Source organism: Phyllobates terribilis, unplaced genomic scaffold (genome assembly GCF_046119375.1).
Source record: "Phyllobates terribilis strain yellow unplaced genomic scaffold, ASM4611937v1 Scaffold_4__5_contigs__length_816908805, whole genome shotgun sequence".
Classification (NCBI taxonomy): Eukaryota; Metazoa; Chordata; class Amphibia; order Anura; family Dendrobatidae; genus Phyllobates; species Phyllobates terribilis.
The window spans coordinates 304,496,856-304,520,179 of NW_027362764.1; the positions used below are offsets into that span (position 1 = coordinate 304,496,856).

The 23,324-nt window shown below is 42.9% G+C and overlaps 1 protein-coding gene across 2 annotated transcripts in view; it reads right to left on the reverse strand.

Annotated features, from left to right (window-relative positions):
• ADCY1 (adenylate cyclase 1) overlaps positions 1 to 23,324 on the reverse strand; it is a 743,884-nt gene that overhangs the window by 596,662 nt on the left and 123,898 nt on the right. For both annotated transcript variants that reach the window (XM_073678356.1, XM_073678357.1), the window contains exon 2: positions 15,825 to 15,974. In XM_073678356.1, the coding sequence (XP_073534457.1) occupies positions 15,825 to 15,974 (150 nt within the window). The remainder of the gene's footprint in view (positions 1 to 15,824; positions 15,975 to 23,324) is intronic.

Sequence of the window (23,324 nt, forward strand, 5' to 3'; positions counted from 1 at the left end):
CTCTGTTTAATAGTGCCCTTAGGATACTTGAAGCTGCAATTGTACGATCGCTTGTGCTATACATAGCAATATCAACTAGAACTATACTAGTTGGATTTGCTAAGCATCTTGGAACCGCTGCACTTAGACAGCAGACAGGTACCTTTTACCATTTCCCTGTGCCTTTTAAAACCTGGTCAGGCTGATGCTCACTGCCTGAATATTAAGGTACTGTGACCCTACTATAACCATATGTAGTTTCCTTTTGAGTCAATTGATTAACTCAGCTCTGCAATTTCTGGGCTTTGTTTCAGACTTCATCTAGTGTACCTCCTGACAAACACTAAGCTCTGCTGTTTTAAGGTTTGTCCATACATTTCTCTTTGCCACTTCAATGTGGTTGTCTGACATTTCAGTGCTGTTGTTCCAAGATTGTTCCCACATATTAGGGTCTACTACATCAAGGTGCCTGTCTGCCATCACAGATCTCCTGCTCCAAGATGCTATCTGCACAATTAACTCTGCTGCATCAGGGTACCTGTCTGTCTAAATGATTCTATTGTTCTAAAGTGCAGTCCTCACACTCAGTTCTGCTGTACCAAGGTACCTAACTATGTGTACTGCCCTGCAGCTCCAATGTGCTGTCTGCACACTGTGCTCTGCAATCTCAAGGTGCCTGTTTTTATATCCAGCACCAATAATCCACTTGCCATCAAGCACATGCAGTTCTACTAATCTTCTTTGTTTCATCTGTTGTGCCATCCAGCCTATCCAACTTTGTTGCATCAACGACTGAGGTCCGTACTGCTCACTCTGACCTCTGGTTTGGAAAATCCACTTCAACAGGTGAGTCACAAAACAATCACAGTGAAGAACCTTAAGGCTATGTGCCCACGTTGCAGTATTGAAGCGGAAAATTTGTGCTTCATTTCCGCATATCCTTTCCCGGAAAAATGCATGCGGAATTTCACAAGCGTTTATCACGCGTTTTTCGGGCATTTTCGACATGCGGAATTGCCTTGCGTTTTTTATTGCATTGCAAAGGCAATTCCGCATGCGGAAACGCAAAATTAATTGACATGCTGCGGATTTTTGTGCACATCAAAAACGCTGCGTAAAAATCCGCAGCATGGGCATAGAACTTGCGGATTCGCATTCGGGACCATGGGGTGCAGATTAACAAGCGTTTTACAAGCGTTTCCACTGCAGAAATTCCGCATCAAATACGCTTGTAAAATGCTACGTGGGCACATACCCTAAAATTGAGTCTAAATGTGTTTGAGCTAGCATCTAATGTTTATTTTGACATATAACTTGGCCTACTTAGTGAAATTAGGATTGCATCTATGGATATATTGGTGAAAAGTAATTAAGGCTTTTTTAATGGATTATTATTAGTGATGAGCAAGCATGCTCGCCACTGCTCAGTACTCGCCCAAGCATCTCAGTACTCGCCCAAGCATCTCAGTACTCAAGATGCTCGGAGCTCGCCAAGTACTTTCGAGATGCTCGGGCGGGAGCTCGGGTCCCCGTCCTGCATGTCTGGCGCTATTTAGAGCACCAATCATGCAGAGATTGTCTGCCACTCACTGTAATGCCACAGCCATGGTGGTTGTGGCATTACAGTGATTGCCCCAATCGATGGGAACAGTGCTCACAGTGAAACATGAAAAGCCGGCAATTCAGCAACGGCATACACCGGTACCCGACAATTTAGAACAGAAAGAATAGAGCATCACACATAGATTAGATAGATAGAAACATTGAGATGACAGGCTGGATCGCAGCTGAGCGCTGCCATCCAGCTTGTCATCCTTCAGAAACACTGCAGAGCGCAAGCATGCCTGCGCTCTGCAGTGTCTCTGAAGGATGACAAGCTGAATGGCAGCGCTCAGCTGCGATCCAGCCTGTCATCTCAATGCCATCCCAGCGTGGGAGAATTCTCCTGCTCAAGCGCTGAGCGCAGGAGAATTCTCCCACGCTGTCAGTGACGTGCATGAGGTGAGCTGAGTTCATTGGACATGAACTCGGCTCATCTGGATGCCGTCACAGCGAGACACTGAGGAGCTTCACAGAGGAGCTTCTCAGTGTCTGCGGCATGGCAAGCTAGATGGCAGCGTTCTGCTACGATCCAGCCTGTCATGTCAATGTAGCAGAGCTGAAGCTGTCCTGGGAACCTTGGAAAGGTAAGGATGAGGTTGGTTTATTATTTTACTTTTATTTCAGAAGACATTGGCTTAAGCAGGAATGGGCGATACGGTAAGTAGGGTTTCATTTAAAACATTAAAAAAATGTGTCGTTTCAATTAAAGGACTTTATTCTGTGTGTTTGTGTTTTTTTTAACTTTGACTTTGGGGTTAGTAATGGGGGTGTCTTATAGACGCCTTTCCATTACTAACCTAGGCTTGATGTCAGCTAGCATTATAAGCTGACATCAACCCCAACCCTATTACCCCACTGCCACCGCTACAGGGCAGTGGGAAGAGCGAGGCTAAGTGCCAGAATTGGCACATCCTATTTCTGGGGTGGCTGACGGCTGGTGTTTCTAGCCTGGGAGGGGACCAATATTCATGGCACCCTTCCTGGGCTATTAATATCAGCCCCCAGCAGTCTGCCTAGCCTTTGCTAGCTATTAAAATAGGGGACACCCCACGTCATTTTTTTTGGGGGTCCCTCATTTTAATAGCTAGTAAAGGCTAGGTATTCAGCTGGGGGTTGATATTAGTAGCCTGGGAAGCTCTGTGGGTATTACCCCCTTCCCAGGCTTCAAACATCTGCCCCAGCCGTCTGCTTAACCTCCGCTAGAGACTAAAATTACGGGGAACCCCACGGCAATTTTTTTTTTAATAAATCCTTTATTTTAACACTAAATGACAAGTACAGTAACCAACACTGTCACTGTACTTATTATATATGTGACTGACATGTTTCTATCTATCTAATCTATGTGTGATGCTCTATTCTTTCTGTTCTAAATTGTCGGGTACCGGTGTATGCCGTTGCTGAATTGCCGGCCGGCTTTTTTAAAGAGACGGGTGCATGAAAATCGGAGGGCACTAGTGTGTTCCAAGTGCCCTGCTATGTTTTTCATGCACCCTCCTATATACCCTGCCTGCCTGTCTGCCTATATATTTTGCCTGCCTGACGTTTAATTGAGCACTGTTCCCATCGATTTGGGCAATTTTTGATCTTCTGCAGACGGCCGGGGAGGACCGCCAGAAAAATGCTTGAGTTTCCCATAGACTTACATTGGGCTCGTTGCTCGGGTCGAACACCCGAGTATTCCAATGTGCTCGACCAGAGCTTCGAACACACGAGCATTTTAGTGCTCCCTCATCACTAATTATTACATGTATTTTTATGTAAAATGTTATTTCGTACATAATTCTTTTTCTGTTTAAGAGGGCAGAAGATCAAAAAACATGTGCTTGGACATTAATGTCCAAAACGGATTTGTAGCAAATTAGAGGTACCCTATTGATTATTATGAGTCCATCTGGGTTCTGTGTTTTGTCAATTTTTAAAAAGTAGGACAAAATTATGCATGATATGCTTTTTTTTAACTCTCCCTACCTAATATGTTATTTGAAAACCACAATTTTTCTTTTCAAATTGTAAGTGCAGAAAAACAATTTTACAAACTCCAAAACAACGTCAGCATTTTTAAAAAAAAGCAGATGTTTGATATACTGTAACATTACACAATTTTTCAAACCACTAAAATAATTTATTGGTTTAAAAAATAATGCCTAAGATTGTTTCCCTCTTGCTCCTCCTCACTTGCCTCTGCCTCCAATACACTTTTAGCTTCCCTTATGTGAACTAGAAGTACTTAGATGCCATTACAGAACTAGATTTACAAGTGGAAGGTCCCATAGGAGATTTATGTTCGTCTAGTGACTGTATGTCCATCATACTTCCTTCAGATGTGCTTTCCTTCTACAAGCAGGTCTATTGCTTTCCATCATAAAATTAGTGGTACAGTACTGTGGCACAATATACAGTGGCATGTAAAAGCTTGGGCACCCCTGGTCAAAATTGCTGTTATTGTGAACAGTTAAGCAAGTTGAAGATGAAATAATCTCTAAAAGGCCTAAAGTTAAAGATGACAAAAGTCCTTTGTATTTTAGGCATATACAGTGGTGGCCAAAAGTATTGGCACCCCTGCAATTCTGTCAGATAATACTCAGTTTCTTCCTGAAAATGATTGCAATCACAAATTCTTTGGTATTATTATCTTCATTTAATTTGCTTGCAAGGAAAAAACACAAAAAGGATTGTCCTAAAGCCAAATTGGATACAATTCCACACCAAACCTAAAAAAGGGGGTGGACAAAAGTATTGGCACTGTTTGAAAAATCATGTGATGCTTCTCTAATTCTTGTAATTAACAGCACCTGTAACTTGCCTGTGGCACCTAACAGGTGTTGGCAATAACTTAATCACACTTGCGGCCAGTTAACATGGATTAAAGTTGACTCAACCTCTGTCCTGTGTCCTTGTGTGTACCACATTGAGCATGGAGAAAAGAAAGAAGACCAAAGAACTGTCTGAGGACTTGAGAAACCAAATTGTGAGGAAGCATGAGCAATCTCAAGGCTACAAGTCCATCTCCAAAGACCTGAATGTTCCTGTGTCTTCCGTGCGCAGTGTCATCAAGAAGTTTAAACCCCATGGCACTGTGGCTAACCTCTCTAGATGTGGACGGAAAAGAAAAATTGACGAGAGATTTCAACTCAAGATTGTGCGGATGATGGATAAAAACCTCGACTAACATCCAAACAAGTTCAAGCTGCCCTGCAGTCCGAGGGTACAACAGTGTCAACCTGTACTATCCGTCGGCGTCTGAATGAAAAGGGACTGTATGGTAGGGTACCCAGGAAGACCCCACTTCTTACCCCGAGACATAAAAAAGCCAGGCTGGAGTTTGCCAAAACTTACCTGAGAAAGCCTAAAACGTTTTGGAAGAATGTTCTCTGGTCAGATGAGACAAAAGTAGAGCTTTTTGGCAAAAAGCATCAACATAGAGTGTACAGGAAAAAAAAAGAGGCATTCAAAGAAAAGAACACGGTCCCTACAGTCAAACATGGCGGAGGTTCCCTGATGTTTTGGGGTTGCTTTGCTGCCTCTGGCACTGGACTGCTTGACCGTGTGCATGGTATTATGAAGTCTGAAGACTACCAACAAATTTTGCAGCATAATGTAGGGCCCAGTGTGACAAAGCGGGGTCTCCCTCAGAGGTCATGGGTCATCCAGCAGGACAATGACCCAAAACACACTTCCAAAAGCACTATAAAATGGTTTGAGAGAAAGCACTGGAGACTTCTAAGGTGGCCAGCAATGAGTCCAGACCTGAATCCCATAGAACACCTGGGGAGAGATCTCAAAATGGCAGTTTGGAGAAGGCACCCTTCAAATATCAGGGACCTGGAGCAGTTTGCCAAAGAAGAATGGTCTACAATTCCAGCAAAGAATTGTAAGAAACTCATTGATGGTTACTGGAAGCGGTTGTTCGCAGTTATTTTGTCTAAAGGTTGTGCAACCAAGTATTAGGCTGAGGGTGCCAATACTTTTGTCTGGCCCATTTTTGGAGTTTTGTGTGAAATAATCAATGATTTTTGCTTCATTCTCTTTTGTGTTTTTTCCTTGCAAGCAAATTAAATGAAGATAATAATACCAAAGAATTTGTGATTGCAATCATTTTCAGGAAGAAACTGAGTATTATCTGACAGAATTGCAGGGGTGCCAATACTTTTGGCCATCACTGTATACACTGCTTAAAAAAATAAAGGGAACACTCAAATAACACATCCTAGATCTGAATGAATGAAATATTCTCATTGAATACTTTGTTCTGTACAAAGTTGAATGTGCTGACAGCAAAATCACACAAAAATCATCAATGGAAATCAAATTTATTAACCAATGGAGGCCTGGATTTGGAGTCACCCCCAAAATTAAAGTGGAAAAACACACTACAGGCTGATCCAACTTTGATGTAATGTCCTTAAAACAAGTCAAAATGAAGCCCAGTATTGTGTGTGGCCTCCACGTGCCTGTATGACCTCCCTACAATGCCTGGGCATGCTCCTGATGAGGTTGCAGATGGTCTCCCGTGGGATCTCCTCCCAGACCTGGACTAAAGCATCCGCCAACTCGTGGACAGTCTGTGGTACAATGTGACGTTGGTGGGTGGAGCGACACATGATGTCCCAGATGTGCTCAATCGGATTCAGGTCTGGGGAACGGGCGGGCCAGTCCATAGCTTCAATGCCTTCATCTTGCAGTAACTGCTGACACACTCCAGCCACATGAGGTCTGGCATTGTCCTGTATTAGGAGGGACCCAGGGCCAACCGCACCAGCATTTGGTCTCACAAGGGGTCTGAGGATCTCATCTTGGTACCTGATCGCAGTCAGCCTACCTCTGGCGAGCACATGGAGGGCTTTGCGGCCCTCCAAAGAAATGCCACCCACACCATTACTGACCCACTGCCAAACTAGCCATGCTAAAAGATGTTGCAGGCAGGATGTTGCAGCTCTCTACAGCATCTCCAGACACTGTCACATGTGCTCAGTGTGAACCTGCTTTCATCTGTGAAGAGCACATGGCGCCAGTGGCGACTTGGCCAATCCTGGTGTTCTGTGGCAAATGCCAAGAGTCTTGCATGGTGTTGGGCTGTGAGCACAATCCCCATCTGTGGACATCGGGCCCTCATACCACTCTCATAGAGTCGGTTTCTAACCGCTTGTGCAGATGCATGCACATTTGCACATCTGTTCCTCCTTGCACAAAGGCGGAGGTAGCAGTCCTGCTGCTGGGTTGTTGCCCTCCTACGGCCCCCTGCACGTCTCCTGGTGTACTGGCCTGTCTCCTGGTAGCGCCTCCAGCCTCTGAACACTATGCTGACAGACACAGCAAACCTTCTTGCCACAGCTCGCATTGATGTGCCATCCTGGATGAGCTGCACTACCTGTGCAACTTCTGTGGGTTGTAGAGTCCATCTCATGCTACCATGAGTGTGAAAGCACAACCAACATTCAAAAGTGACCAAAACATCAGCCAGAAAGCATTGGTACTGAGATGTGGTCTGTGGTCCCCACCTGCAGAACCACTCCTTTATTGAGTGTGTCTTGATAATTGCCAATAATTTCCATCTACTGTATTGTCTATTCCATTTGCACAACAACATGTGAAATTGATTGTCAATCAGTACTGCTTCCTAAGTGGACAGTTAGATTTCACAGAAGTATGATTTACTTGGAGTTATATTCTGTTTTAGTGTTCCCTTTATTTTTTTGAGCAGCGTATATACAGTTGTGCTCAAAAGTTTATATACCCCGGCAGGTAGTACATGTGGTAGTTGTGGAGGAGGTTCTATAATTTCTCAGATGGTAAAGCTGCCCATTCTTCTTGGCAAAAAGCCTCCAGTTCCTGAAAATTCCTGGGCTGTCTAGCATGAACTGCGCGCTTGAGATCTCCCCAGAGTGGCTCAATGATATTGAGGTCAGGAGACTGAGATGGCCACTCCAGAACCTTCACTTTGTTATGCTGTAGCCAATGACAGGTCGACTTGGACTTGTGTTTTGGATCATTGTCACGTTGGAACGCACAAGTACGTCCCATGTGCAGCTTCCGACTGATGAGTGCAAATTTGCCACCAATATTTGATGATAATGTGATGCATTCATCTTCCTTTCAACTTTTACCAAGTTTCCTATGCCTTTGTAGCTCACATAATCCCCAAAACATCAGCGATCCATCTCCATGCTTTACTGTAGAAATGGTGTTCCTGTCATCATAGGCCTTGTTGACCTCTCTCCAAATGTAACGTTTTTGGTTGTGGCCAAAAAGTTCAATTTTGGTCTCATCACTCCAAATTACCTTGTTCCAGAAGTTTTGAGGCTTGTCTCTGTGCTGTTTGGCGTATTGTAAGCAAGATACTTTGTGGCATTTGTGCAGTAATTGCTTTCTTCTGGCGACTCGACCATGCAGCCCATTTTTCTTCAATTGCCTCCTTATTGTGCATCTTGAAACAGCCACACCGCTAGTTTTCAGAGAGTCCTGAATTTCAGCTGATGTTATTTGCGGATTTTTCTTTGCACCTCGAACAAATTTCCTGGCAGTTGTGGCCGAAATTTTTGTTGGTCTACCTGACCGTGGTTTGATTTTGACAGAGCTCCTGATTTTCCATTTGTTAATGACAGTTTGAATGCTGCTGACTGGCACTATCAATTCCTTGGATATTTTTTTGTATCCCTTTCCTGTGATATATAGTTCAATTACCTTTTCCCGTACATCCGTTGACAATTCTTTTGATTTCCCCATGACTCACAATCCAGAAACATCAGTGGCTGGATGAAAGATGCAAGAGTCTGTCTGAATCCCAGAAACTCACTCAGCTTTTATGCACACACACTGATTACAAGCAAACAAGTCACAGGTGAGGATGTTACCTTTAGTAGCCATTCAAACCCATTTGAGTCAAATTCTGTGCATTTTATCAGGCCAAAATTACCAGGGTATGTGAACGTTTGATCAGGGTCATTTGGATGTTTTTGGTTGTCATTAAGATTTAAAAAGAGAAAACACAGTAATTTGACAATAAATGGCTTCACTCAACCAATAACCATGAGTGGAGAAAAAGTTATTTTGTAATCATTCATATTCTCTGAAACAAGGCCAAGATAGGAAAAATTCTGCCGGGGTATGTAAACTTTTGAGCACAACTGTATATATATACATATATATTGTATTTTTTTTTTCATTTTAAAAATTACAAAACGGAAAATGGACCGATGCAAAAGTTTGGCTCCTTCAAAGAGGTCAGCTTAGAATGAACTATAATTTGCGGTCAGCTAATGAATCAAGTGGCAATTTAAAGCGAGGTGGAAGTGGCACAAACCAACATCAGCTGACCATCATCAAAAGGCTGCTAGCAAGAGACTAAGATTAACCCTTGCAGGACCAAAAGGAAAAAACTACATTTAAATTACAGCATACCCAGAGCTGCCACGAATCCCCAAATTATTTTTAACAGTACCCCCCTTTCTTTGAGGGGCCTCTGGACCCTCAACACCGGACTTGTCGGGAAATGACATACGGCAGGAACACCACAAAACACCAGTATTCACCTCTGTAGATGCTTGGTCCTCAAGGTTACGGCCAACATAGACCAACGGTGATTGTAATGATGTAGGCTCTGGAGGCGCGATGACCTGTGGAATACCTTAAGGAAGCGCATCACTGGGGGTAACTCCAACTGGAAGGTCGCAGGGCTGACGACCGCCATAACCCTATGTGGACCGATCACCCTAGAACCCAGAGTCCCCGAAGCGTACTTCCACCTGATATTTTTAGTGGACACCCACACGTACTCATTCACAAACAAGTCCGGACCTGAATGATAATTACCACACATACATTTGATACCAGATGGTTATTTCCTTGCAGGATTGACAACGGAGGCATCCCCCGTGTCACAAAACTCCTACCCTTAGAAGACTCAGTGGTAATAAGCACCCCGCCGACCAATCATCATTGGAGTCCACTGAGGTCTAGAGTTAACCTGGGGTATAGGTAGAGTCTCACCCCTATTCTCTGGTAGCACCTTGGCTACCTTCACCGGAGAAAGAGGGGTAGATTTCACCAAGACGGCAGAGATAGTAGCACCCAAGCAACTGACTACTTCTCTGGACAGCCAATCTATGACCGGATTGTGTTGCTTCAGCCAGGGAAGGCCTAAGACGATGGGCATACCCTCCAAGACGTAGCATGACAGGAACTCACTATGCGCACGTTTACATTTTATACGATGTGGGTCAAATTCCTCTGGCCAAAGGGAGCGGAATCAATGGCAAAAATAGGAATGACTCCAGCTCCACTATCCACTAAAACCGGAATAGTTTCAGTTTTCCCACCCATTACTATGTCAGCTGAAATGGAAAATGAAGACGTATTAATGAAGGAAATGTACACACCCTGGTTGTCTAGCTCTACACGACCAGGGGGACGCGGCTAATGTGATGGAACAGCAAGTTTGGCATGAGATGGACAGACATTGATGTAATGATCAGTAAGACCACAGTTAAAACATGCCCCCTTCCCACGGTGAACCTCAGGCAACCTAGTGTGAACCGAGGCACCCCCCAACTGCATGGGTTCCTCCGACAGCACCTGCATGGCCTCCTCCCTATGAACCACAACAGGGGGCAGAAATGGTGCAGATCTCTCCCTGAGGCATCTATCCACTCTGATAGCAAGAGCCATGGTGGCCTCCAACGATCTTGGAGTAGCGCATTGGGCCAGAGAATCCTGCAGCCTAACTGACAGACCCTCATAAAAATGAGGGCCGGATCATTCCACTGAGTGTCAGTGTCCCACCTCCAGAACTCCGGGCAGTACTCCTCAGCCTGCTGTGCCCCTTGCTTGATCCTATGGAGTTTTGACTCAGCCAGAGAGACACCATCAGGATTACCATATACCAGGGCCAAAGCCGCAAAAAATTCATCCAACGACAGCAAAGATGGAGAGTCTGTCAGTAGGGAGAAAGCCCAAGACTGGGGATCGGCCCCAAGAAGGGAGACAACAATCCCCACACGTTGTTCCTCACTCCCTGAAGAACAAAGGCGGAGCATGAAATATAATTTGCAGGTTTTCCTTAAAACAACAAATTTATCTCTCCCTCCACGGAACTTGTCGAGGAGAGATATTTTGGGTTCAGGCTGGGCATGAGCCAAGAGCCAATACCCAGACAATTGCTGAAGCTGCTGCCCCACCGGTGACGGCAACTGGGTAACCTCATCTCTGAGGGTCTGAAGCAGCTGTGCAAAAGCCTGAGCTTGAGCCATAGAAACCCAGGGGAAAGAAATGGTGCTGGCCAGTTATGATGTCATATAACGACAATGGGATGTCCGGCGGACGGCACAACACACGGATACAACAAGATAATAGAGGGGGAAGGGGGGCCCTAGCGGTAGGGAAAGAGGGGACACCTCCTGACACCAACCTATGTCTGTCCCTAAGCTCTTCTATCATCCCTAGACGGGTCCTTCCCCCCCCCCGTGTGTGATCACATGCTTAAGCCCTCGCTGGCCTTGGGCTTACCCTGGCTAGTGCGCAGCCCAGCGAGATACTAGTCTCACCACAAGGAAGGTAAGACAAACAATTGGAAGATAACAACATAAAATACAGAAAATAGGAGGAATGATCTAGCGTATCAGGCTATAAACTAGAATAAAACATAGCTTTTATTGAACCATTAAAAAATGCACCATAATAAATCTTAGTGCACACAAGGATCACAGCTGTCTCGACCTACGCGTTTCGACGTGCAGTCTTAATCCGGAGCCCGCTTAAAGCCGGAGCCCGATCAGAAGTGCGAGGGGCCCACTCGGGTACAGACTAACCATTCCTGACAATGGAAGAGTCATCATAAGAAAACCTCTCCTGCGTTCTCACCATAAAATTCAGCGTCAGAAGTATGCAAAAGAACATCTAAATAAGTCTGATGCATATTGGAAACAAGTCCTGTGGACCGATGAGGTTAAAATAGAAGTCTTTGGCCACAATGATCAAAGGTATGTGTGGAGAAAAAAAGGGCACAGAATTTCAGGAAAAGAACATTTCACCAACCATTAACCCCTTAACGACCTTGGGTCTTTCTGTTTTTGTGTTTTCATTTTTTGCTCCCCTTCTTCCCAGAGCCAGAACTTTTATAATTTTCTTTCAATATCGCCATGTGTGGGCTTATTTTTTGCGGGACAAGTTGTACTTTTAAAAGACATCACTGGTTTTACCATATCGTGTGCTGGAAAATGGGAAAAAAATTCCAAATGCGGTGAAATTGCAAAAAAAAATGCAATACCACAGTTGTTTTTTGGGTCCTTTTTTTACCACGTTCACTGATTGCTAAAACTGACCTGCCATCATTATTCGTCATTATGAGTTCGCAGACACCAAACATATATAGGTTCTTTTTTATTTAAGTGGTGAAAAAAAAATCCAAAGTTTGCTATAAAAAAAAAAAAAAAAAAAAAAAAGGCGCCATTTTCCGAGACCCGTAGCGTCTCCATTTTTAGGGATCTTGGGCCGGGTGAGGGCTTATTTTTTGCGCGCCGGGCTGTCGTTTTTACTGATACTATTTTGGGGTAGATCCGATGTTTTGATCGCCCGTTATTGCATTTTATTGCAATGTTGCAGCGACCAAAAAAACGTAATTCTGGCATTTAGACGTTTTTTCTCGGTACGCCGTTTACCGATCGGATTAATTCTTCTTTTATATTGATAGATCGGGCGATTCTGAACGCAGCGATACCAAATACGTGTATGTGGTTTTTTTTTAAATTATTTTATTTTGAATGGAGCGAAAGGGGGGTGATTTAAACTTTTATATATTTTTTATTTTTTTAATATTTTTAAAAACATTTTTTTACACTTTCTGCATGCTTCAATAGTCTCCATAGGTGACTAGAAGCAGCAGTTGTCTGACTGCTTCTACTGCATACAGGCGATGAGCAGATCGCCTGTATGCAGGAGAAATGCGCTTGTGCTATGAGCGTCGACCACTAGGTGGCGCTCATAGCTAGCGAGAAATGACAACCACAGGGGTCTGCTGCAGACCCTGGGTTATCATGACAACCCATCGGTGACCCGCGATCACGTGACGGGGTCACCGATGGGCGGGGCCTAGGACCCACTTCCCGGAAGCGCGAGTTAAATGCCGCTGTCAGAGGTTGACAGCAGCATTTAACTAGTTAACAGCAGAGAGTGGATCGCGATTCCACCCGCAGCTGTTGCGGGCACATGCCAGCTGTAAGAATCAGCTGACATGTGCCGGGTTCAGTGCGGGCTCAGCGCCAGAGTACCCGCTGAACTGGCCTTTCCGACCTGGTGCGTACCATTACTGACCAGGTCGGAAAGGGGTCAAGCATGGGGGTGGATCAATCATGCTTTAGGGTTGTGCTTCAGCCAATGGCATGGAGAACTTTTTCACGGGTAGAGGAAAGAATGGATTCAATGAAATTTCAACACATTTTTGATGCAAACATAACACCATGTGTAAAAAGGCTGAAGTTAAAAAGATGATGGCTTCTACAAATTGATAATGATCCTAAACACAAAAAACACAAAATCCTAAACACAAAATCCATAATAGACTACCTCTAAAGGTGCAAGCTGAAGGTTTTACAATGGCCCTCGCAGTCCACTCACTGATCTGGACATCATTGAAAATAATATAGCAGTGTATGCAAGATGATCCAGGAATCTCACAGAACTTGAAGAATTTTCCAAGGAAGAATGAATGAAAATGCCTCAAACAAGAACTGAAAGACTCGTGGCTGACTACAAAAAGTGTTTACAAGCTGTGATGCTTTCAAAAGGGGTGCTACTAGATACTAATCATGCAGGGTGCCCAGATTTTTGTATTGGCCCATATATTTGTATTTATTGCCTAAAATGCAAAGGAAATGTGTCATCTTTAACTTTAGGCCTTTTAGAGATCATTTCATCTTCAACTTGCTTAAGGCTGCGTGCCCACTATGCGTTTTTCAAGCGTTTTTGCCGCAGAATTTCCGCAGCGAAAACGGTTAAAAAATGCTTGGTAATACGTGCCCCATGGTCCCCAATGATAATCCGCATGTGCTGTGCACATGCTGCGGAAATTTCCGCTGCGGATTATCATTGCGGAAAAATGCGCAGCATGTCCATTAATTTTGCGGACACGCAGCGTAATCGCCGCCATTGACTTGCATTGGACCGCATGACATCCGCATCACTGCATCTGCACAAGCGGATATCACACGGTTCAATGTGCGGATGGTACCCAGGTCTGGAGGAGAGGAAACTCTCATCCAGACCTGGGTACCATTGAAACTGTAAAAAAAAAAATTTAAATAAAAAATAAAGATTATACTTACCTTCCGATGTCCTCCCGGTGTTTTCTCCCCTCCGTCGGGTCTGCTGTATGGGTCGCGGTGTTGTCAAGGACCCGCCATGACGTCACTGAGTCATGTGACCTGTCACATGACTCAATGACGTCACCGCAGGTCCTTTCACACCACCGCGAGCCACTCAAGACACCAGACGGAACAGAGAAAACACCGGGAGGACATCGGAAGGTGAGTATAATCTTTATTTTTTATTTTTTACCATTCTTATTCTTTTTTTTTTAACTAACTTGGTCACACTACTATAAATCCATGCTGTTTGCATGGATTTATATAGTGTGAATAAGTTGTCAAGCACTTTTCCAAGTGATGCTAAAATCGCCTGGAAAGCGCTTGATAACCCGCATGCAGAAATGCATGCAAAGACGCCTGACAAACGCTTCTACCTGGCGGGAAAAACGCATGTAAAAACCGCATGCGTTTTTTCTGCCAGGGAGAAGCGGAAAAAATATGCAGCATTTCTGCATCATGGGCACATAGCCTAACTGTTCACAGTAACAGTAGTTTTGACATGGGGTGCTCAAATTTTTAAATGCCACTGTAACCTTGTGAGAGCCGTGCACAACATGCTTTGTGTAAATGTCACTATGATATCTAAAGACTGAGGCACCAATGATGTTCATAATCTTTTGCCATGTATTTTCTGGATAAACCATAACAGAAATTCATACATGAAAAAAGTGTATCTCAAGTGTACAAGGAAAAAAGAAGAACTTGTGATAGCGCTTCCGTTTGAATGTGGAGATCAGACAGTCCATAAATTCATATTGAATTTATTGGTTTTAAAAACAGATTTTACTGTCAAATCACATTTACCATGAAAAACTTTTAAAAACACAACACGTTTCAACTTTTATGAGTCTTCATCAGGTGCTGTCTAGCACAACCACTTTGGGTGAGTTCATTATATACACTTCCACAGTGTTACTAAGCTCAGGCAGCGCTCTCTGTTTTTTTTTCCTCCTTCTATCTTTTCCTGCCAAAGATAACTATTGCTGTATCTCAAGTGTATAAGTGTATCATTGAAACCTATAGACTCAATGAAGCTAAACCACTATTTGGAATCCACATCAACAAAAACACTCTGTGGATTTGGAGATTGTGCTGCAAATTCATTATTCTGCACACAGTTTGTCCAAAGCTTGCTACAAGGGCATACAATAATCCATCAATATTCATTGGCTCTGGATTATTAGTGGATTATATCAGTGCTAAAAGGGAATCTGTTACCAAGTTTTTACTACCCCGCTGTGAGCTACATGTTATAGAGACAGAGACACTGATTCCAGCAATATGTCACTTACTGGTCTGTGTGTTGTATTTTCTTTTATAAAATTTCTGTTTTATCTAATGCAGATCAAGCAGTTCTTTGAAGGTTGAGCTCTGTATGATTCCACCCACATCACTGAATGGCAGCTTTCTGTGTACGCTGTGCTAATCAGTAATGGGCGGGGTTATAGAGAGCTCATGAAGGCAGCAGCTTTACTAGTCCTCTACTGATAAAATCACTTTTATCAGAAGGAGATTATCAAAACTCCAGCAAGCAGCCCAGTAAGTGACATATTAAGAATAGTCAATATGTGAACATAGCCATGAAGGGAAAGGCTGATATTTTCAACTACAAGGGCAAAAATAATGAATACAAAGTATACGATCTCTTTGAAGATCAACACAATCAAATTAAACAAAAGACACCAAAACGACATCTCTTGCTCAGAAAACTTCCTAACACAACTCCATTTAATCATAATTATTGGATCTATAACTTCTATAAAATAATACAATTTTTCTGATAAGATAGAGAGTGAGTAAAAATGATGAAAAACAACACAACAGACTGGCATGTTCAATATTAGTGCACAACACAATGAAAAGTGACAGACATTTTTAATTGACCTGTTTTTCATTTTCATCTTCCAGCCTGAGCCTGTCCTCTATGCAGTTTCTGGCCTGAAGGAACGCTTTTCTCTGGGCCCTTTCTGTCAAAATCCTCACGAAGACCCCAGACAAATTGACACTGACAAAAAGAATAGTATTGGCCACCAGCTGAAAACAAAACAAAACAAGGAGTTATTATTCGCCTTGTGAATTATACAATATACAGTAATATTTTGGGAAAATACATTTAGATCTCTATTCTAGTTGTTAAGTAATACTAATATTTTTTAATTTTTAAATGCAACAAAAGTTCTGCAATTAAGAGCTAGATTACGAAAAGATATGCCTGGATCACAAGGTAAAGATGCCATTTCGGAGCCATGAAATCTGTAATGTGATACAACTTACATCATTTATGATCTAGGGAGATTTCTATTTCAGAGACTTCACAGATATCACTGAGCATAAAACGAGAATGAAGTTGACAGAATGGCCAACTGACCATTTCGGAGAAACTGAGTGTTTTCCTTTTTCTAAAATAATTATTGTGTGTTTAAACAGTAATAAAACAGCATCCACAAAACGTGAACTAAAAAAACCCTAAAAACAAAGCAACTAGTATTATGTCTATAGCAAAGCCCACATCATACTGACAGCGTGAAAACAGCCTGTGTCAGCTCATGGCTTAACAGAGAAGATGTGCGTAAATGTGTATGTCAGTATTATATTGTCCCTGCAGGGTAAATGTAAGTGAGAATAAGATGAAGATGACTGTCTATCAACTGTGTCTCTCTCTAGGCCTTCCAGTGACCCCGGGGGGTGATCCACAAACTTCTACTCTTGCTATGAACCTTACCAATGAAAGAGGCTGTGCTTTCTGAATGCTACAAATAGAGTTTCTACTACTGCGTCTTATCCACTCGGTTGTGAATGTTTTCCTGCACTCACACAATATGCATAGTTTACACTACCCTTAGTTCAATCTATACATTATCTTTTTTTGGGGGTTTTCAGATAATTTTTATATTGAAAGTTTTACAATTACAAAAAAATCAAGAGAAAAAAGTGCATGTAACATCCCGCTCTTAGCTCTAGTTTATCAATATCAAAGCATAGAACACAATCTGATTTTTATAAAGGGAATATGCCACGAAAAGTACATTTTAAAGGAGTTGGCCACTACTAGGACAACCCCTTCTCAATCTGAATGTTAAAAACACTTACACTCTCCTCACATGCCCGGTGCTATTCCAGCAGTGTCGGCATTCACGTTCCCGGGGCTATAACACGTGAGCCCTGCACCCAATACGCGCGGGCGTTACTGTCCCCACCTTCAGACGTATAAGTAATAAAGAGGAAGTGAGTGGCCAGCCACAGCTATCTGACTTCATCTTGATTACTTATATGTCTGAAGGTGGGGACAGTGACACCAGCGCTGATTGGGTGCAGAGCTCATGTGTTATAACAACCACATGGGAGCCCCGGGAACATGAGTGCCGACATGGAATAGTAGTGTGTTTTTATTTTCACGGGGGCAAACATTCAGATCAAGAAGGGGTTGTCCTAGTAGTAGAGAACCCCTTTAATCAATATATTTTGGAATTATAACAAGTTTCACAAAGTTTCAAAAATTTATTGTTTAAAATGCACCTCTTCGTGGGACAACCAATTTATCATGAAAAATGTGACAATAAAATATCATGGGTTGAGAGGATTATAGCAAGTCAGTACTACCACACTCATCTATAAGTGAACTGTAGCAGGTATGAACAATTGAACACATATCTAGAGTGCCACATTCCCTTCAGGACTTATGAGAATAATAGTGAAATACATATTTGCCCATGAAAAAGACTTCCGTTTCACCCCAATCCCATCGTGTTTTGCTAGGGCTTTACATTTCCTATACACCCCTCGCTTATAACAGAATAGAATAGATTCTATCAAGGAATTCTCTCATATTAGGGATGTTGTTACTAAGCCACAGAGAAGAGATCAGCTTCCTAGCCTAATACAGAATATGCTTCAGAGCAATTTGTTCCTCATTTTCTGTAATGTCCTCTACATACTGTAGCTTATGACACGTGGGGGAATCATGCTAGCAAAAACATTTTGTATATGAAGTCTGTTCCAGAATCGACGAAGAGGGACACAGTTTCAGAACATGTGAATTGTGTCTGCAATTGCAAAGTGACATCTAGGACAATTAGTGTCCATTAGGACTCCAATCCTTGCTAGAAAAAATTTGACAAATGATAGAATTAATTACCGACTGCTCAGCAACAATTTCCCCAGTTTTAGTTGATTCTGAAAGGATGTACTGTAACAAACAAACATACTGTACAACAAAAGCTTATACAACATTGATATTGCCCCTGAAGTACCTCCTTTTCATGCTCGCAAGTGGCGCTCGTGGACTCACTGTGCCACAGGCCCGGACTCGCCTAGTAGGGTTGTAGCTAAGCAGCTACATGGTGTTCACTGGAGCTCCTAATGGTGGAGTCAGGCTTGAGCTGCAGATGGCCGCCAGGTACCATTCCTAGGCAGTCCCCCAATATCGCAGCTGCTGACTCCAGGGGTTGGGTTCACTGGATGGGAACACAGGACCGGAGTAACTGACAGGCAAGATTCGGAGACTGAGAGACAGTCCAGACAATGTGGAATTCGGGAATGGGTTCTCATTCAGACGCACAGGTGTCAAAAACATCCGGACAACGTGGAATTCGGGAATGGGTTCTCGTTCAGACACACAAGTGTCAAAAACATCCGGACAATGTGAAATTCCAGAATGGGTTCTCGTTCTGCTACACAGGCCTCAGAAACAGGATCAGGTACCGCCGATGTGGATTCAGGTACTGCCGGGGGGGTGGGGGGGGCTTCTGGGTTAAATACACACTACACAGGACTACAAGGACAGTACAGGATAGGGAAATAACTTTAAACGACTAAAGACGGGGGACCTGGCAGCATGAAATTGCACACTCAAATGACGGAAAACTACAGGGGTTGCTCAGGCATCTCCCTATTGGGGAGGGTGCTTTTTATACAACATGCCTCCCAGCTATTGGTTGGGGGCATCTTTGCAGATCCACACGCTGCCCCATTAAGAACAGGGGAGTGCGCTGCTAGCAATTGGCGTTATACACAGTAGACAAAATATTTAAAGATTATTTTGTACCATAACATTAGAAAAAAGCAATAGACCGCACGTTCAAATATTTGTCTACTGCGGCTAGGCAAAATTTTCAAAACTAAACATGAGGTTCTTAGTTAACATTTTCATCAAAGTGTATCAGCTCACTGCCACGTTACAGGGAACGTCTATAGTGGGTTATACTCTATTAGGCATGGCATTGCACTTCAATCAATACTACAACAACACTGCATTAATGGTTTCAGAAAACTGAATAAAAAGTGATCAAAAGGCCAAATGTAAATCCAAAATAGTACCAATCAAAACTAAACAAAAAAAAAAAAATAGACAAGCCCTCACATAATTCTACCTACAGGAAAAGTAAAAATAATTACATTCAAAATACTGTTATATTAAGAAGAAGCACAGCGATGTATTTGCAAGCATAACATTTCTTTATTACTGTCAGTTCAGTGTGACATATAAAGTAGATATATGGATATTAAAGATTTATACATCAATTCAATTTAAATGAAATATACGCATGAAACAAATATAAAAAATACAAAAATCACAATGCTTCGTTCCTTCTGGTGGAGGTATATTCATTACAGAAAAAAACAGGATATAAGTCATGTCCTATGATGGCACCAAACCATTCTAAGGAAAAAGGAAAGTAGACAAAGGTAGTGTGATGCCAAGATATGGAGAATGTTTAACTGGACATTTTTGAGTCCTAGCACTCGTGTTTCTTTGACAAGTATCCAAGGGTTAAAGTTTCTCATTGTGGAGAGTGCCAAGTCGGTATAAGGAGACATATAAACTATGCAATGCTACTTTGGGAATTTAAGTATGCAAATGGCCTCTTCAGAAAAGTAGGAGGACAGGATTTCTAGTGCTACCAATTGGAAGTAGCAATCCTAAAAGTCAGTATCGACCCTTTAAAACCTTCACGCCGCGGCCATCTTACATTTTTGCTCTTTCGTTTTTTGCACCCCCTTCTTCCCAGAGCCATATCTTTTTTTATTTTTCGGTCATTATGGCCATGTGAGGGCTTTTTTGTGGGACAAATTGTACTTTTGAATGGTTTTACCATATAGTGTACTGGAAAAAACAAAAAAAAATCAAAGTGCAATTCTACAATTGCTTTTTGTTTGTTTTTTTACCATGTTTACTAAATGCTAAAACTGACCTGCCAATAATATTCTCCAGGTCATTACGAGTACGTAGACACCAAACATGTATGGGTTCTTTTTTATTTAAGTGGTGAAAAAAAGTTCCAAAGTTTGTTAAAAAAAAAAAAAAATGGTATCATTTTCCAAGACCCGTAGTTTCTTCATTTTTTGGGATCTGGGGCCGGGTGAGGGCTTGTTTTTTGTGAGCCGAGCTGTTGTTTTTATTGATATCATTTTGGGGTAGATACAATCTCTTAATCGCCAGTTATCGCATTTTATTGTAATGTTACAGCGACCAAAAAACCGTAATTCAGGAATTTAGATTTTTTTTCTCGTTACGCCGTTTACTGATCGGATTAATTATTTTTATATATTGATAGATCGAGCGATTCTAAACATGGCGATACCAAATATGTGTATTTTTGATTGTTTTATTTTGAATGGAGCGAAAGGGGGGTGATTTGAACTTTTATATTTTTTAAATATGTTTGAAAGCTTTTTTTTCTACTTTTCACTTGCTTCAATAGTCTCCATGGGAGACTAGAAGATTATGTTACACATAGCTTCAGCCCTGCTATGTGTAACAAAAGTGCTCATCTGCTATGAACGCTGACCGCTGGGCATCGCTCATAGCAGATCGGCTATGACAGCCACAGAGATCTCCTGCAAACCCCAGGTGGTCATGCCAACCCACTGGTGGCCCGTGATCATGTGACGGTGCACCGATGGGCGTGGTTTGTGACGCGATTCTGAAGCAGCAATGTTAAATGCAGCTATCGGAGATTGAAAGCGGCATTTAACATGTTAACAGCCGCAGGTGGAACACGAGTTATGCTACGCTCTGCTGCACCCACAACACCAGCCTCAGCGGTCTGCCCTGCAGCGGCGGTTCACTCTGACCGCAATCCACGGGTGGCGAAGTCGGACATTTAAACATCAAAACCACATAAATAGTTCCGCCACTGGTTTGACCGCCCTGAGCCACGGAACCGGGTCGCCGCCACGGAGACTACAACCACCAGCATCCACCAAAAAGGGACCGGCTCCGGGTGTCCCAAGGCCCAGGGGGTGCATCAGAACATTTTCATCACCTTTCACAATCACCAATGGGACAAGGCAGGGATGTCCTCTGTCCCCTCTCTTATACATCCTAGTGACGGAGTACCTGCTCTCATCAATTCGCCATAACCCCAATATTAGGTGGATTGAGGTGGGAGGCACCGAGTACAAGTGCTCTCTATTTGCTGATGATGTCCTAGTATATATCACTCAATCACATATATCCATCCATGCTGTTATGGCTGAAATAGATCACTTTGTTACATGGTCAAATTTTAAAATCAATGCAGCGAAGTCTGAGGCCCTCGATGTCTCCCTCCCCAAATCCATACAGGATTCCATCCAGTCCAACTTTCCCTTTGCCTGGCCCTCACAGGGTATCAAATACTTAGGAATTCCTATTCATAGAGACCTCTCTCATCTATGTTATCTTAATTTTGGGCCCTTTATTGAACAACTCCATACAGACCACGGTTGGCAAGTTAGAACTGTAAGATTCACTATGTGAACCACTGGTGTTTTGTGGAAAAGCACATGTACACTGTGTTCCAAATTATTATGCAAAAAGTGTTTAGGAGTGATAAGGGAAGAATTTGTTTGTTTGTCAGTTAAACTCATTGATGGTGATGTGTGTCAGGGCTCTTTATATCACTGTAAGCAATTGCAGACACCTGTGCTAATTAGTTTGGCAGGTGTGTCCAATGAAAGGCAAGACTACTTAAGAAGGCTGTCCCACATTATTAAGCAGCCTACATTTTCTGCCAAAATGGGAAAGAAAAAGGATGTGTCGGCTGCTGAGAAGCAACAAATTGTGGAGTGTTTAGGTCAAGGCATGACTACAATCAACATTGTGCGATGATCCGGATGAAGTGTCTTGGCAATCAAGAAGTATGTAGCTGATTCACAGTACACACGTGTGCGTGCTGATAAGGGCAACTTGAGGACTCTTTCCTACAGGCAATTACGTCAGGTTAAAAGAGCAGCGGCAAAAAAGCCTTGTCATAGCAGCAGACAAGTTTTTGAAGCAGCTGGTGCCTCCAACGTCCCCTGAACAACAAGATGCAGGGTCCTTCAGAGGTTTGCAGCTGTGCATACGCCATCCTGTCGACCTCCTCTATCCACTTCACACAAGCAGAAACGGCTCCAGTGGGCCAAACATTACATGAAGACTGATTTCAAAACTGTTTTGTTCACGGATGAGTGCTGTGCAACGCTCGATGGTCCAGATGGATGGAGTGGAGGATGGCTGGTTGATGGACACCCCACGCAAACACGGCTACAGCGCCAACAAGGAGGAGGTGGAGTAATGTTTTGGGCTGGAATCATGGGGAGAGAGATTGTCGGCCCCTTTGGGATCCCTGAAGGGGTAAAGATGAACTCCATAATGTATGTGGAGTTTCTCAAACAGCACTTCCTGCCATGGTTCAAGAAGAAGAACCGTGTATTCCACAGCAAGATCATTTTTATGCATGATAATGCACCATCTCATGCTGCACATAAAACATCTGCATCTCTGGCTGATATGGGCATAAAAGGGGACAAACTTATGGTGTGACCCCCATGCTCCCCTGACCTCTACCCCATTCAGAACCTCTGGAGCATCATCAAAAGGAGTGTCTATGATGGCGGGAGGCAGTTCACATCTAAGCAACAGCTCTGGGAGGGTATTCTGTCCTCATGCAAAACAATTGAAGCAGAAACCATCCAAAACCTGACAAATTCAATGGACGAGAGAGTTCAGAAGCTCCTTTCGAACAAGGGGTCCTATGTGAAAATGTAACATCACCTAGAATAAAGTTTTGAGTTGAAAACTGTTTGATTTCAGTTTCTAATAACCTGCTAATGCTTATAATTTCAAAAATGACCATTTTTTTGGTCTTTATTAAAATGAAAAGGTTGATCGAAAAGTTTGGGGGATCTAAGAGTGTGGCAACCCAGTAGTCAGGATTACTTCGAATACTGACAATATAAGGGTCATGTTGCAGGTAGTGCAGCAAGAAGGCACTTATGTGTCTTGCGCATCTCGGAGCCCCAAAATTATTTTCCGGGCTAGATGCAGCTAAAAATTATTATTAATTTTAAATATGGTGGAGCTTAGTATAGATGGCCTAATAGAATCAGTGCTGCACACTGCTACAAAGCCCAAATTAT